The 15,117-nt window shown below is 55.2% G+C and overlaps 1 protein-coding gene across 18 annotated transcripts in view; it reads left to right on the forward strand.

The window, feature by feature from the left end:
• Nucleotides 1-15,117, forward strand: part of LOC308178479 (ankyrin repeat and fibronectin type-III domain-containing protein 1-like) — a 194,196-nt gene that overhangs the window by 136,583 nt on the left and 42,496 nt on the right. For 2 of the 18 annotated variants that reach the window (XM_080557177.1, XM_080557181.1), the window contains exon 1: nucleotides 13,402-15,111. The exons of 15 other annotated variants lie outside the window; for them this stretch is intronic. Coding sequence is in view for 1 of the 3 variants with exons in the window: in XM_080557175.1 (XP_080413301.1) it covers nucleotides 12,614-12,750 (137 nt within the window). In the remaining 2 variants the exon portion in view is untranslated. Of the gene's footprint in view, nucleotides 1-9,964; nucleotides 12,751-13,401; nucleotides 15,112-15,117 lie in introns of those variants that run through there. One more of the 18 variants, XM_080557175.1, reaches the window with a different exon arrangement.

A 15,117-nucleotide genomic window follows, 5' to 3' on the forward strand; every position in this document is an offset into this window, starting at 1 on the left:
GCGGCAGCATGGCACCTTCGAGGCAAGAAGGTTGTCTCTTTGCTGGAAGGATGTGTCTGGTAGCACGATGAGTTGGATGGAGGCAAACTCTATGAAAACCTGCGGTGAGAATTTCAATTCTGGCCCTGACCACAAAACAGCTGTGTATTGTGCTGCTGAGCACGTTCGCTTGTAGGACCCTGTACTGCTCCTGCTCTGTCTGGGAGAAGTGAAGCATCCTTATGTTATCGCCTGTTTTGTTCTGAAAAAAAATGCCATAGATGTTTCTGAAGTTGTGGAATGGTGCGCTGACATGCAGGACTGTCAGTGGAGGGTGTGTTTTGGAGAGTTAAAAAGGAATGGGTTTGAGGAAATCTTCTCTCCTCCAAAATTCGCTGTGCTTCTGCTCTTGTTTTTTTCCTTGTTGCTTCCCAAACCGTTCCTACAGAGCTGCTCCCAGCACTGCTGAGCCCACAGCAAGCACCGTGGCTGCATCCTCCCTCCCCTCCTGATCCCATTTACACTTAGAGCAGATGCATCTGGAGTGTCCTGGGATGCCAGAGCATGTCCCCAAACCCTTTCAGGAGCTGCTGGCTTGCTGCCTGGCATGGGGAGTGCCAGTTCCTTTGTGTTCCTGGTTATCTGTTGGCTCCTCTCTCTTTAAGCACTGGAAGTTTTTGCAAGCTCAACACTAGTCTCCTGGGTCCCTACTAAAAACTCTCGTTTCAGAGCTGCTCTGTCCGCTTGTCCCAAGGCAGCGCTGACCACCAGCTTCCCAAGACCACTGGCAGCAAAAGACTTCTGAAAATACAGCCAGAACCATTTCCCAGGCTGTTTAATCCCACGGAGCTTTGTGGGAGATCAGAGGGGTATCCCAGGAGGCTATGGAGTCATCGTAGATGCAATGACAAAATCAACACACGTTTGGCAGAGGGTTTATAAATGTGTGTTTGTGACCTCTACTAAGAGTCGTCTGAGATTTCTTATCACAGTGCTGTTGTGTGCTTATGCAGAGTGCATGTTTTTGACAAGCATGCTTAGAAAAGACTGAAGCATCTCTAGCGTCCCTCTTCCAGCTGGAGCTTTTGTGAGATTTTGTCAGAGATTTGGAGAAAACATATAAAGAGCAGGAAAACTCTTCAGTTTTCCCGCGGCGGGGGGGTTGTGGTGGTAGATAGCAAAAAGCATAGTGCTGCTTTTGTAGTTCATCTCATCAGAGAAATGAGGGACATTTCTCTACCTCACAACGGAGAGCAAGGCCTTCCCACCTCACTGCATGTGCAGCGGTGCCAGGTCAGGGCGGTGGGTGCAGGCGCAGACAGAAGCTCCCACAGATCCAGGTGCTCGTCGGTGCTCTCTGGCTCCCTGTGCCACAAGCCACGGTGCATTTGGCCGAGTGGCTTGTGGTATCCGCCGTGACTTGTCTCATCACAACAATCTGACTTGGCTTAATTCCCATCCTATTTATCTTCCTCGGTGGCTGTTTGGGAACCTGCCTGCTCTGCAGCAGAGGTCCGTGATGCCTCTTGGTTCTGCTGCCCCCAGCTTGCTCCGCTCTGATCCTCCGGCTGCTGCTGGCACCGCTGCTGCCCCAGGCAGAGCCGTTTTTGACACCACAGCCCTCCTGCATGGCAGGGCTCAGCGCCGGGCCCCCAGCAGCAGGTGGCACTTCGCAGGCAGCCCAGATGCAGGCAGGTCTGGCCGAGCTGCTGAGGGATGGTAAATTACCTAACTTGCTGGGATATCACTCGTGTTTTGCAAAGTTACGTGCGACTAAAAGAGGGTAGGTTTAGATTAGATGTAAGGAAGAAATTCTTCACTCGGGGGGAATTCAGGCACTGAACAGGTTGCCCAGAGCAGCTGTGGCTGCCCCATCCCTGGAGGTGTTCATGGCCAGGCTGGATGGGGCTTTGGGCAACCTGATCTGGTGGGTGGCATCCCCTGGCAGGGGTTTGGAACTAGGTGATCTTTAAAGTCCCTTCCAACCTGAGCCATTCTGTGATTCTTTGATTCATATACCTTTTGTGCCCGTGTGTTTTTATTGTCAGTTATTTGCCTTGAAACTAAAGAATAATTAACCTTACACTACAGGGGTTTTACACTAGAAGGGCGAATGCTTATCACTTAAATATTTGTGCATATGTATGCCATATATATATATATATACACACATCTAGCGTTTTATATATATATATGCAGAAATCTACTTAATAATTGTATTGAAACATAAATACACAGCACTCCTGCAGTGCCCCAGCAGCCGTGCTCCCCGAGCCCTGCGGGCTGCAGGGTGGGAGCATGGGCTGCAGCCTGCGGCTGGCTCCCAAAGCCGAGCTGAGCTGCGGGGTTTTATCAACACGTCCGCATGGCCAGGCTGGTGGTCTGAGAGAAGTTTGGAAGCAGGTGGCTGGAGGGCCACCTGTACTGGAGCAAACCTGGCAGTTTTTCCTCTGCTTTTCCTTTTCTGTGCTCAGAGACAGCAGCTCACTGCTGAGCACCCCCCGCACTCTGGGAGCCGGGTCAGAGCACCCCTGCTCGCTGCTTGGTGCCTTTGGGCTTTCACAGCAGGTCTAGGGTAGAGAAGAAGAAAACGGAAGGACATGGGTCCCAGAAGTCTTCTGAGCAATGGGTTTTGCCACTGCTTGTCCTGGGCACAGATTTCCTGCTGGGATGTCCCCATAGTGATGGGGCAAGCACCCAGCAAAGTGCACTGGGAAGGCGGGGGTCCCAGACAGAGCTGCAGTGATGTTGCTGCCCACTCTGAGGAGATATTTGGACTTCTGAGGGTTTCACAAGGGTGGTTAGGGACATTCCAGCTCCTGGCCCATGTCAGGAGCTGCAAATCCCGGCTTTTTGTGTGTCCGGGAGGCAACGTTCCCTCTTCCACATTACATGCAAGAATGCTGCTTGGATCAAGAAGGCTTAATCTTAAAGACTTGATGGCTGCGGGAAGGGGTGGCCTCGCTCAGCAGCCCTGGCAGGGGCTGAGGAAGCCTAATTCCTGGTGGCATATATTGGCTCTTCAGTGTCAGGCACGGACTGACAGTTTCTCAGTTTCTTCAAATTGAGAAAGAAATCTTCGCTGTAATAACAGTCATAAAACCCCTAGCAAATGCGGACCGAAATACCTGGTTTTAATTAAAGTGTCACCGACTTGCTGCAGGAGCTGCCCGCCCAGGCTGTCTCCTTGGCTGGGAGCGGTGCTCAGCTGTCAGGGGCGGCTTCACTCCGGAGCAGTTCATTGCCAGGCACTTTGAGGTGTCAAGACAGACGCTGCTGCAGCGACACAAAAGGCTCTCCATTGATCTGCTCGTTCGGTCCCTTGGGAGGATGTGGTCATGTTGAAGAGCCCTGATGTCTCAAAGCCCACATCTCGCACCAGCAGCGTCCCACAGCCCTTTTATAGGCGCACCTTATGGCTCTGTCTCCATTTCGGATGAAAGACTACCACCCACCTTCCATGCTTCAGCCTCAGAGGTGTAAACACAACGAACCTCTGAAACCGCCTTACGTAAAGCAGCATCTTGTGTTTGTTTTGCCTTGCAGTATTCATTCTGCCAAGACGTCTCTGCAGCTAATTCATTATCGCCCTGCTCTTAAGGTAGAACATTTCATCTTTTACACCAAGGCTTTTCTGTGCCAGCACTTACATGAAAGTGAGTGCTTCATCGTTGAATCATTATCTTGTAAAACCTTGGCATCTTTAAGGATCTAGAAATCGGTATTTACATCTTGGAAGCATTAAAGGCCATCATAATCATCTAGATGTGTCCCTAAGTGGGGTGTTCATTTGATTGCCTCCTTAACTCAGGCATTATTATTACAGTAGTAATGACAACAATATGTACATGTATGCAAGGTCTGACTTCTTTTGCAGCGGCTGAGAGTCATTCGGCTGGGATACGCTTTGAGTAACTCAGGCTCACCTGCAAAGTGCCAAGCACTGGGAGAGGGAAGCACAGGGAAAGAGGGGAGTGAGAGGTGGTACAGATGCAAGGGGAGCACTGGGGAGAGGGGGAGCAGTGCCCACCCCCACATCTTTGTTCTGAGGCAATCGGCTACTCAACACAGCAAGAAATTGGCCCAAAACTGCCTTCACAGGGTTAGAGAATGGCCTCCCGGCCATAGGAAAGGCTGAAGCAGTGTTGCCAGCAGGATGGCGCAGCGTGGGGCTGGAAGAGAGGCGCTGGGCTCCCCAGGGATGGGCAGCCCGAGGCTGGGGCGTGGGTTGGCACCGAGGGGCAGCGGAGCCCCCCGGGAGCCTCGGCTTCCAACCAGCCCTGGCTGGCCAGTCATCTGCGGAGCTGGGGAGCGAGCTCCTAGCGGGCAGCGTAATAGGTAAAGAAGATTACCGTGCTGGTCAGGGGGATGGAGAGTGGGTCTGGACTGGAGCCGACGGGGAGAGGAGGGTTGGCAGGGTGGGTGCGAATGGCGGGAGGTAGCTCCCAGCCTTGAATGTCTGTGGAGTGCAGGAGAAGTCGGCGCTGCAGCCTCCGGCCAGCTCTGCTGCTTTCCTTCTGGACCTTGGGAAGTCTCCCCCGCGCTTGTAAGCTAAGGTGGCCCGGTCCTGAGCTGTAACGCCCTGATCCCAGAGGGTCTTCTGGAGACTTCCTGCTGCCTCCTGCCCATGGGGGCCGGTGCTGCACAGGTGCTGAGCACCTCTCCAAGAGCACCAGGTTACATGCTGGGTAGGTCCTACCGAAGAACACATTTTTTGCAAAGTAAGAACAAATGCAATTCTTTGCCATTTTCTTTTTTGTTGCTTGGTGTGCGGGAGTGCTTACCCCAGGCCCCTCCAGCTGATGGGGCGGGAGGACCGTGGTGGGGGGCTCCACACCCAGACCCGAGGGCAGAGGCCCCCTTCTCTCCCCGTGCCCACATGGAGCCTAACCAATATCCCAGCCCGAGGGAGCGGGGACGAGGAGCTGCTCGGCTTCAGCCCCGCTGGACGGAAGGAGGAGCGGCTGGGGCTGGAGGAGCCCACGGTGCCCAGCTCCGGCAGAACTAAGTTTAGGGTTTAGTTGTTTCTGTGCAGCTTTTAATGTGTTAAGTGCGATTGCAATGCAGGCTCTTGCTGTGCTGGTTGTCATAGAAACTTGAAGGGCTTTTTTCTCCTATCCCCCCAGCCCCTTTCTTTAAACCAAAGCTGTATTTTTTAATTTTTTTTCTTTTTTTTTTTGTAATTTCACCTCCAGTCCAATTAAAAACCTGCTTGGCCCTGACTCCCCGTCTCCAGCACTGGCGTCTTTACGTTGTGCTTCCTTTGTCCCGTCCTGTGCAGTCCCGTGAGCTGAGCGCTCTCCTGGTGCTGCCGAGTTGGCTTCTGGGGGCTTGGGGCCGGTCCTCACACTGTGCCCCCCTTTTCCCCCGGGGTAAACGTGGAGGAAACATTCCCTGAGGGTGAACAAAAGGACTTGCTGGGTCAGCCTAGGAGTGGGCACCCAGGAGGAGAAGGACAGCGCGTCCAGCTTGGAGCGATGCCGGGGAGGGGGATGCTGAGGGGCCGAGGAGCCGTGGCCAGGGCCACGGGGTGGCCGGGTGCTGGGGGTCCCTGGTCCGGTGGTGGGGGCACTGAAAAGATCGAAGCTGGGGCTGTGCTGCCTCTTTCTGGGTGGAGGGCACGAGACCAGCGCAGGAGCCACCTATGCACCAGCTGCAGCCCTTCCGCATTCGCTACGCTCGGCATTAATCATGGAAAGGGAATCAGGCGTAGGAAGACGGGCATTTTTTAACAAAATAACCAAGCCTGTGTTCTCCGAGCAGGAGAGCAAAGTGTTTGCGGCAGTGAGTCAACGCAGAGATGCTCTTGGCATGGGAGGGCTCCCACCCACCCGCAGCAGCCTGCGCAGCTGGGTGGGAGAAGTGGCCGCGGTCTTCCCCGCGCCGCTCGGTGCGCTGCTGTTCCTCCGGGTGCTGCGAGAGCCCTTCCTACGTGCCCTGCTGCTGGCAGGAGCCCTGCACGGGGGACTCCTCACAGCCCTGGGGCTCCCAACCTCGTCCTCCAGGAGCCAGCACCCGCCTGGTGCTCGGCACCTTCCCGTGTCCTCATGGGGACCCTCCAGAGCTGCTCCCTCCGGGGTCACCTGGCTCAGAGCTCCAGGGCCCCACTGGGCTTCGCTGGCATGGGTTTGGTGGGGAAGGGACTGTCAGATTCACAGGGTTTGGGCTGCAGATGCTGCCCACACGCTCCTCTGTGGGCTGAGAAGGCTGTGGTTGGCCTCCGAGAGGCATCCAACCCTCCAGGCTTCTCAGAGAGGTACCCGGTCCTGACCCGAAACTCGTTTCAGCTTGTTGGCTCTGTCTCTGCTGGATAGGGGTGGTTGGCACCTGCTGTTTTCTCCTCTGAAATGCACTCTGGTTTGGGGGGGAGGGGGGCAGAATTTCTGTCGATAAACTGAATGTAGCTCAAGTCTTTCGAAGCAGGACGTTTTTCCAGCCTTTGGATCAATTTTGTGACTCATCCCTTCAGCCTGTCTGGTTTTCAGTGTCCCATTTTAAACACGGGCATCTTAATTGCACGAGCATTTCGCTATCAGTCTCAGCAGCGTTATATATATACATAACTCTCCTCTCCCCCAAGAACCGCATCAGCTCTTTTCATCACAGCATCACATTAGGGCCTTGTGCTGAGTTGTTCACCCGTGGTGACCCTTGAGCCTTCCTGGAGTCTCTCTCCCATCTGGGACACAGCCCCTGCTCACAAATGCGGCCGGGAATTCGTCCTCGTAGGTGTGCGGTGGCGCTGGGCAGCTCCCTCGTACACGGGGTTTGAATGGGCTCCACATTACCAAGCAACCCTCATTTCACTCTCTCCTCATCAATATTTACTGTTACATCAATCTTTCTGTCACCTGCTAATTTTTTGAGCAAGGATTTTGTATTTTCTTCTTGATCATTGGTGAAATTATCGACTAGCGCGCTCCCCGTGGAGCCTCGCTGAAAACACCTCGCTAACGATTCCCCGTTGACGACTTCTGTTTGAGACCTGTCAGCCGGCTCTTAATCTGTTTAATGTGCTTTATGGATACTGTACAGTACTATCTTTTAAAATCTGAGTGTCGTGAAGCACTTAGAGCTCTGACTGCGCAGACATAATGTACACAGCGCCGTTTTCAACTCAGCCTGTATTCACTAAAGAATGAAATCAGGTTCATTTGACAAGATCTCTTTCCCACAAAGACCTGCTGACTGACTTTAATTATAACTTGCATCCTTTAATTATTTCTTAATTTAATTCCAGATGAGCCCTGGCTTCTGGGTCTCACATCTGACCATGTAGTAGTTAACTAGGTCACCCCTACTGCTGGTATTGCTGCGGCGGAGCCATTTGCCATCTGGCTGCGGCAGCCTGAGCCCTGCTCAGCGCCAGCCAAGTGCCCAGAAAGCTCTCCTGGGCTGCTGGAGCATCCCCAGGCAGGCTGTCTGCGCTGACTGCTGGTGGTGCTGGCCTTTGGAGATGTCGCTGAGGTTACCGATGGGTTAGAAAAGCTTCTGCTCTCCTCCGAAGTGCCTTATTCTCCATTTTTCCCCCAAATACAGGATAAGTATTTATTGGCTGTGTTTGCTTTTTCTGTATCATTATCAGCAGTGCTACCGCCTCTGCCTAAAAATGGAGCAGTTGAGAAAACTTGTTGGGCTCCAAAGAGCAGATGTGCAGAGCCTGTCCCAGCCATGCATTTTCCCCTGCTGTCTTTAGTTTTCCTTATCAGGTTTCTACACATTGTAATCTTCCATTTAGATTGACCACTCTTTGTTGTGTATTCCATTTCCACTCTGAGCCTTCATTTAGCAAACAGGGTTTTTAAGTCACTTGCTCATTTTCCTAACTGCAAAATTGGGCTTTACAGACGTTCAATAAAGCCCACTTAGAGAATTCTTTTTTTTTTCATTCTATTTTTTCAAAGCTTTTCTTTGCCGTCGGTTTCTCCCATCTCCTGCCTTGTGAAAATAGCTGTTTTGCAGTACTGAGCGTGCACAACTCTGCTGCCACCATCCTCTTGTTGGTCCACACGGAGAGCTGCCAGCCTCGGCTGTGTCTCTGGGCAGCCAGTGACTGCTTGACCCTCTGTTGACTGCCGTGCCTTTCAGATTGAGAAGTTATCCTCTGGAGTGTTTAGAAATGCACATGGTGTTTTGCTGCTGGCTCTGTGAGTCTCCTAGCATGTGACTTGCAAACCCGCTACTTCTTGCTGTCCGCTGAGAAAATGCATTTAAGGCTGAACTCGTGCAGCCCTGTGTCGGCTCAGGTATGCAGCGCTGTGTCTTTCCTCGATCCTTGGTGAAAAGGTGCATCTATATTTCTTCACGTACTAGTAAAAGATCTGTAATTCTAGAGAAAAAAACAGCACATATCATATATATGCACTGTCCTTCTCTACCCTGGTCACCCCTCCTGTGCAAAGGTTTCTGTCTCCTGACCGCGTGAATTCACTGTAGCAGGTTTCAGCGGTGTCAAGAGCGTGAAATTTCTGTCCATGAGTGAAAATTTCCAGTTCCTCGTTCTCCTTACTCACCCTCACTGCCCCACATCATGTCAAGAGCATGTGCTGGTGGCACGGCAACTTGCTGCCTTGCCTGTCAGCAAAGCACGAGCGCGATTTCTGGTGCTTTTCTGGTAGGGAAGGGAGGAAGAAAAGGAACAACCAGATTGTTCTGGCTTTTTATTCAAATATACACTCCTGGTATTTTCTCTCCATGCTTTCACCTGCGGTGCCAGATAGACAGCTGGGCCACAGAGAGATGAGAAATTAGATCAGCCAGCACTCCCTTCAAAAGCTTGTCCTCACCTAAGCCATTGCACAACCAGCCTGGCTTGTGTCTGAGCGGTTCCTTGGAGTGTGACAGCACAGGAGGTGTTCTTGGGCTCGCCTGCCAGAGACGCTGTTCTGCGGGAGAGCGTTTTCGTGCTCCTGAGCCTGGCAAGCAGAATCTCCTGGGACAGCACCTTCCAAGCCCATCCGTGCTCTCCAAGCCTTCACGTTGTCTCCAGCTCGGTGACCTCCTTCCTCGCTCCGGTAGCGACGGGGTGCGGAGCGCGGCGCTCGCTGCAGCCCCGGAACTCCAAGAGAACCAAAGGCAAGAATTGCCCACGGCGGTGGAAATGACAGTGTTGGCCTTGAAAGCAGTCAGGTTTCAGGTTTCTGTCAACTGCAGCGTGGTGCTTCTGGTGGTGTGGTTTGCTCTGGGAAGACGAGGGATAATCAGGCTGAGTATGCTGATTTACTTGGGCTGCGCTGAGCAGACTATGGGGAGACATGTAGATAGCACTAATTTGCTCAGGGAACAGTACGTCTAAGGACATTAAAGGAGGAAAATATGTTGTCTTTGCTGCTTCCTAACAGCAGCGTGCGCAAAGGTGAGATCTAAGGCTTGGAGTTTTCCCACAGGTTTCTGTCATTAACGAAGCCAGGAGGCAGACCAGCATGCTGACTCCCACGGGATGCAGAGTGGGAAGGCAAGAGGGCATGGGTGCTTGGGTGTCTCTTCTAGCTTGGGGCACCATGTAAAAGGCACCACCTCCAGCATCGCTATCCAGCTCCTGGGGAAACGAATCCCACTTGGGAAGTGCCCAGTCTCTCCCCTGACTGCAGAGGGAGCCCGGACGGCTGGCTTGGACAAATCTCTGCCGCCTGTCCTGCCTCTGGTGGCTTCTGACACGTCCAGAAGATGCAGCTGAAGGTAGGGGGAGCCTATAGTAATTGCTGAAGAAACACTGGATAGTTCTATTTGAACCTAATTAAAGACCTGACTGAATCAAGCTGTGGCCAGCACAGGTTGACTCTGCTGGGGATCCCTTTGTGTTCAGTGGGGCTGTGCTCGGGGCCCGTTGTCCCTGCCTGGCTGGTCTCAACCCACACCGTTGCATCTGCGCCCACCACCAAAGCCATGAGGAAATGGCTCCATGCCCTGGGCAAATGGAAACGCCTGCAGTGCATGGAGGAGAATGAGGTAAAGGAGGCGGCAAAATGAACCCTAGCCCCCCCCCCCCCAACCGGCGCAATGTACGATTTTATATTTAAAAATAGAAAAGTCAAGCCTTCAAAAAGCTTGAATGCCTCAAGAAAGCCTCTGGAGGTGACAGGTCTCAAGCAGGGGCTGTTACAGGTTTTTCTTTGTGGTGGGAGATAGGAAAGAAAAAGCATCCAGCGAGGGACAGCTCAGCTGTGCTCATTCTCCCCTCGTGTCAGAGATGCTTTGTTTTCCAGAAGCGCTTATTATTCATGCCGCTGTCTCATTAGACAGCTGAAGCACAGCTCGGGGCGCATCCAGGCACAGGCCGTACAGCAGCGGTGCAGTGGCTCGGACGGGGCTCTGCGCCCACAGCCCAGCACCGCCCCGGCAGCGGGGCTGTTGTTGCTTCCCCGCCGTGTTCCTCTCTTGTCCCTCTTCTAATGGCAAGTTCTGTCCCAGGGTCCCAGGCCACCAGTGGGTGGGCTTACCAGTGCTCATCCCGAGGGTCCTTGCTCCGTTTTCGGCTCTCAGAAGCCGCCGTCTTTCTGAAGGTGCAGCTCTTGTGCTGCCGTTCCAGATGTTTTGCCCTCTCCCAGATGTTTCCAGTGAGTCCCCCTGCCTGTGCACGGCATCCCGCCATCCGCAGGAGCCTGGCTGTGCTGGAGCCTTGTCCTGCAGCGACAGGGCTTAGATTTGCCAGTCCCAAGCCCACCGGGTCTCTGCGGGGATGAGGAGGTCCCTGCTCCCTGTCTGCCTTTCCTCACCCAGCGCCACCGGGAGACCAGGTCCCTCCGCCTGCTTCCCGACTGCCTTTTCTCACTGCTGTCAATTGCCAGCTTCACAAGCGAGGATCCTGTGGGGTCCCACCGGGGGGGGTTCACCCTCAGCACCCCCAGCGGCACGGCACAGTGGGGGTTTTGCTGGCGGTGGTGCGGCCGCAACCGGCAGCCAGGGGTGGCCGGAGCCATCGGGGCTGTCGGCACCAGGGACTGCTGCGTCCCCGCGTGCCTCGCCGCTCCGAGACCTGTTGGGCTCTGCAAGTGAACGCAAAGCCCTAAATACACAAAGGCCACGCTGAAACCCGCACCCCGGCCCAGACATCGGGGGTGTCATTTTTGATTTCCCAAACACAGAGAGAGCCCTTTCAGCCCGGCCTGCTCAGACACTGCATCTTTAATGCCCGAGCACCCAGCGTGTTTCCACTCCCCTCACATGCATCAATCAGGTCTCGGTGAGGCTCTGAAAGAGCCAGTTTGTTAAACAAACACACTTAGTGTAAAAAGTTTATTCCAGTTAATTAGAACTTCATTGCAATGGAAACAAATTACCCAGCTGTCATCTGCCAAGCCAAACAGTAACGGGGCAGAGGGGGTCCTGGCCAGGCGGGAGACAAACAGCCATCTCAGGCAACCTTATTTATGTCCTTTTTATGCATTTCGGTATTTATTTGGACATTCCTGAGCAGGAGAGCTGGGTTAGCGCCGAGCCACACGCCCCGGCACTTGCACAGCATCGGCCGGCACCGGCTGCAGGTTCCCGGTGCTGCCCGGGGCCGGTGCCCGTGGCTGCGAGCACGTCCCCGTGGCTGCTCCAGGGATGCAGGAGAAGCACCAGGCATATGGGCGATGGGGGACACGGGGTCCCCAGCTGGGCCGCAAGGGCCAGGAGGAGCAGGGAGCAGGAGCAGCAGGGAGCAGGAGCAGCAGGGCTGGGCGCTGGGCGGCTCCACACCGCCGGGCTGGGTGCTGCTGGCTCCCGGCGTGCGGAAGTGACAGATAAACCCGCGGGATTAGCAGCGGGTAGCGTTGCAGGAGACCAGCGTCCCCTTCCTGGAGCATTAGTCACCCGAACCTGACGCCGGGGGCGGTGCGGGGGGGACTTAGTGGCCAAAGTCATCGAGTTACCTCCCCGCCGGCTCCGGTGCCCCTCTCCCAGGTGGCCTGTCCTTGCCTCGCGTCCCTCCAGCCCTGCGCTTCTTCGCCAACAGCCCGGCTGTGCTGGGCGTGCAGGGGCCCACCGTGGCCGAGGATGTCCCCCACCGGCCCCGCAGCCCGGCAGGCTGGGGGAGAACAGGGTCCCCCCACCACCCCGGGGGGGTCTCCTCCTGCGGGCCCCGGGGATGTGCAGGGCGGCAGCAGGCACCAGGGTGGGTGCTTGAATTTCTGTGTGCGCCTGGTGGGTGAAGCCCAGGCCCTTGCCCGCTCCTCATCTACTACGTTCGCATCTAGGGCAGAGTTTTCTGGTCCTGTGAAGCCCTGAAATTCCCATTTGAGTTTCACATTGTGAGCGAGTTGCCATCCGCAGCCTTTTATGCACTTTCCAAGAATGTTTCTGTTGCCGTATAGCTGTGAGATCACCGTGGCCTGAGCTCCGATGTTTCTGTCTGCAATGGCACATGTTCAGGGGGATGGAAAGCCTGGATCAGGGCACGCATCCTTGGAGGGGCCTGGAAAGGGGAGGATAGCTGAAGGGAACACGGACAGCTGCAGGGATGAGTCCCGAGACCGGCCTGATCTCATCCGAGGGATGTGGGAAAGATGGTGACCAGCACTGGGAAGGACAGATTTGGCTTTGACTTTGGAGCTTGGAAGGGAGCGGAGGAAGGATCGAGGAGTTTGGCATGAGCATCCTGGTTCCTAGGAGCCGGCTGGCCTGTCTTGAGAGGTAACTGGAAAACACAGAGATGAAAAGCAGCGAGGAACCCCGCAGACACGCCTGCCTGCCCGAGAGCTGGGCGCTGCGTGCGGGTAGCCACCAGGACCTCGGAGACATGTTAGCCGCTTCTTCCAGACGGGGCAGCGGGGTCTGTCTGTGCCGCAGGTGAGGCCCGAGGTCCCTGCTGTCCCCCCCCAGCACTGCCCTGGTGTCCCGCAGCCCTGACGTCCCGCGGCCCTGCACCGCAGCCGGGCAGCGCCAGTGCGCGGGGTGCCACGCGTCTCCCTCCTCCAGCTGACAGCCCTCTATTATTAGGGATCCTGGTTTTCTGTTTCTACACTGACTTGTTGTCAGGGCTTATTTTTAGCTCCGTTGGTGCCTTGCAGATCCCTCAAGGGATTCTTCCTTTCCCTTTCCCTCCTACAGGGTTGTTTGCGGTGCTGAGCCGCCGGCAGGAGCGTTGGGCACCGGCCGCTGGCGCTGCCTTGCCCGTCGGGCTCGTCACCGTCCCGGCACTGCCCGAGGCTGCTGGCTTGGCACAGCGCGAGCGCCCGGAGCCACCCTGCTCCTCGGGGGCTGCCAACCACCCGGCGCTGCCGCAGGTGCCCGCACCCACAGCACAGAAATCCCATTGCTCCTCTCAGCACTGCCCTCCCCGAGAGCTCTCTCTTTTCACTGCCTGGTGAAAAAACTCACATCGGTGTCAGTGCATCGGCTGCGTGGAAACAAAACCGAATATGACACAAAACGCAGCTTCTACCCCCCCACCCCCCCCAGCTCTGCAGCCAGGTCAGATGGAAATTTTTAAGCGTTTTAAAGCTGTGCGTAGAGTAATTCAAAACAAGTCTCGAGTATGTTTTGGACTCTGGCAGAGCTGTCGTCGTCGTCTTGCTTCACCCGCTGGCTGTGCTGGACAAGGGCTCACTTTGAGCCTACCCTTCTGCCAAGGGGGGAATGTTTTCATTCCTAATTTAGCGCATCCGTCCCGCCGGGGTCCAGCCCCTGTCTCCCGCGGAGCCCGCGCAGCGCTGGGAGCCCGGGGGCTCCCCGCAGCGCCGGTACCTGTCACCACGACCGTCAGGGCTGTGCTAACATTTTGGTTAGAAAACCTGCCTCTCTTTGGACTTAGCCTCCTTTCGCTTGTCCTGGGTTTGCGCTCGGTGGGGGATGTGTGAAGGCACAGCTTGTGCTCTGTTTTTTCCAAGATTTTTGTTATTTTGTAGAAAAGGGTGAGTTTGCTTATTTTTAAACACCTAAAATATAGGTTGACATTCAGTATGGGCTTGCTGTTTTTCTAGGGGAGAGGCAGCACTGGGAGGTCCTGTTCAGGTTAGGGTTTGGTGGTGTCAGCTCCATCGCCATGGCCCCCAGTCCAGAAAAGCGCATTTTCATGAAGCGTTGGTCTCCCCGGGCCACCCTTACCCTGCGAGATAGGCGCACAATTAGGTGCTTTGTTGGACCTGGCCCCGTGAAAGCAGAGTCCCTTGGGCAGCTGAGGGAACCCAAGCTGATGATCCAAGCCAGCCTGAAAGCTGCTTGCAAGGCCCCAAGAGTTAGGCCCTCGAGCAGTGGCAGGGCCCGAGCGCTGTGGGGTCAGCCCCCAGGGGCAGGCACCGCGGCCGCGCGGACCCCCAGCGCTGTCTGCAGCGGTGCCCTCGCTGCGGGTGGTGGCCGTGGGTCACAGCGCCGCCGCTCAGCATCACGTAGGGGTGCTCCCTGTCCTCGTCACTCTGCGGCTGGCCGAGCCCATGGCGGGGATTCACAGAGGCACCGCGGGTTCCTACACGAAGAGCCTGATCTCAGACGGCTCACTCCCGACAACCTGCTGCTGGGACCCAGGGGTTTCGCGTGTGGTCCCCTCTGCTGTACGGTGCTTGGGCCACAGCTGGTTTTTCCTTCTGTTCTCCCACTTGTTTTGCTTCAGGTCTCACCGCAGCGTTTCTAGGGTTGAAGTTGTCATTGAGGTTTTCTGATCTTTATTTTTGTAATGCTCATTAGCACAGTTCCTATCAAAGAACAGCACGTTCCCTCCCTGTCCTCGTTTTCCCCTTGGTTAATAACCCTTTGCTGCTTTGGCTCATTTTGAAAAAGAGACAGTAGCTTTGGGAATGACTCCTGGTGTAACGGATGGACGTCAGCGTTTTCAACCTGATCTTTAGAGCAGCGTTAATTCAAAGAGAGGCTCAGTTAAATGACTGCGTTTCAGGCTGCAGAAGGTGCGTTATGTGTCTGGGGAGTGCTGAGCCAACCTGTATCAAACCCTGGCAGCGCGCGCGCGTTCCTCGGAGCTATTGAAGGAGGCTCTGAATCCATATGGCTGCTTTTCCCTTCGGAAACAGGCTGTGACAGCAGCCTCATTCTCTCCTGCTCCCTCACCGAGGCTCTGCTCTGGAGATGGCCGTTTTCTGGCTCGCGCCCAGGCTCACGTTGTCGTGAAGACACAGCGGGGTCATGCAGTGCTGGCGATCACACAGCAAGACCTGGGAGCTGGAGGAGAAACCGAGGCACCTAGACATGAGCTCACAGGTGAGG

The sequence above is a fragment of the Anser brachyrhynchus genome (assembly GCF_964034855.1).
Source record: "Anser brachyrhynchus genome assembly, chromosome: 15".
Lineage (NCBI taxonomy): Eukaryota > Metazoa > Chordata > Aves > Anseriformes > Anatidae > Anser > Anser brachyrhynchus.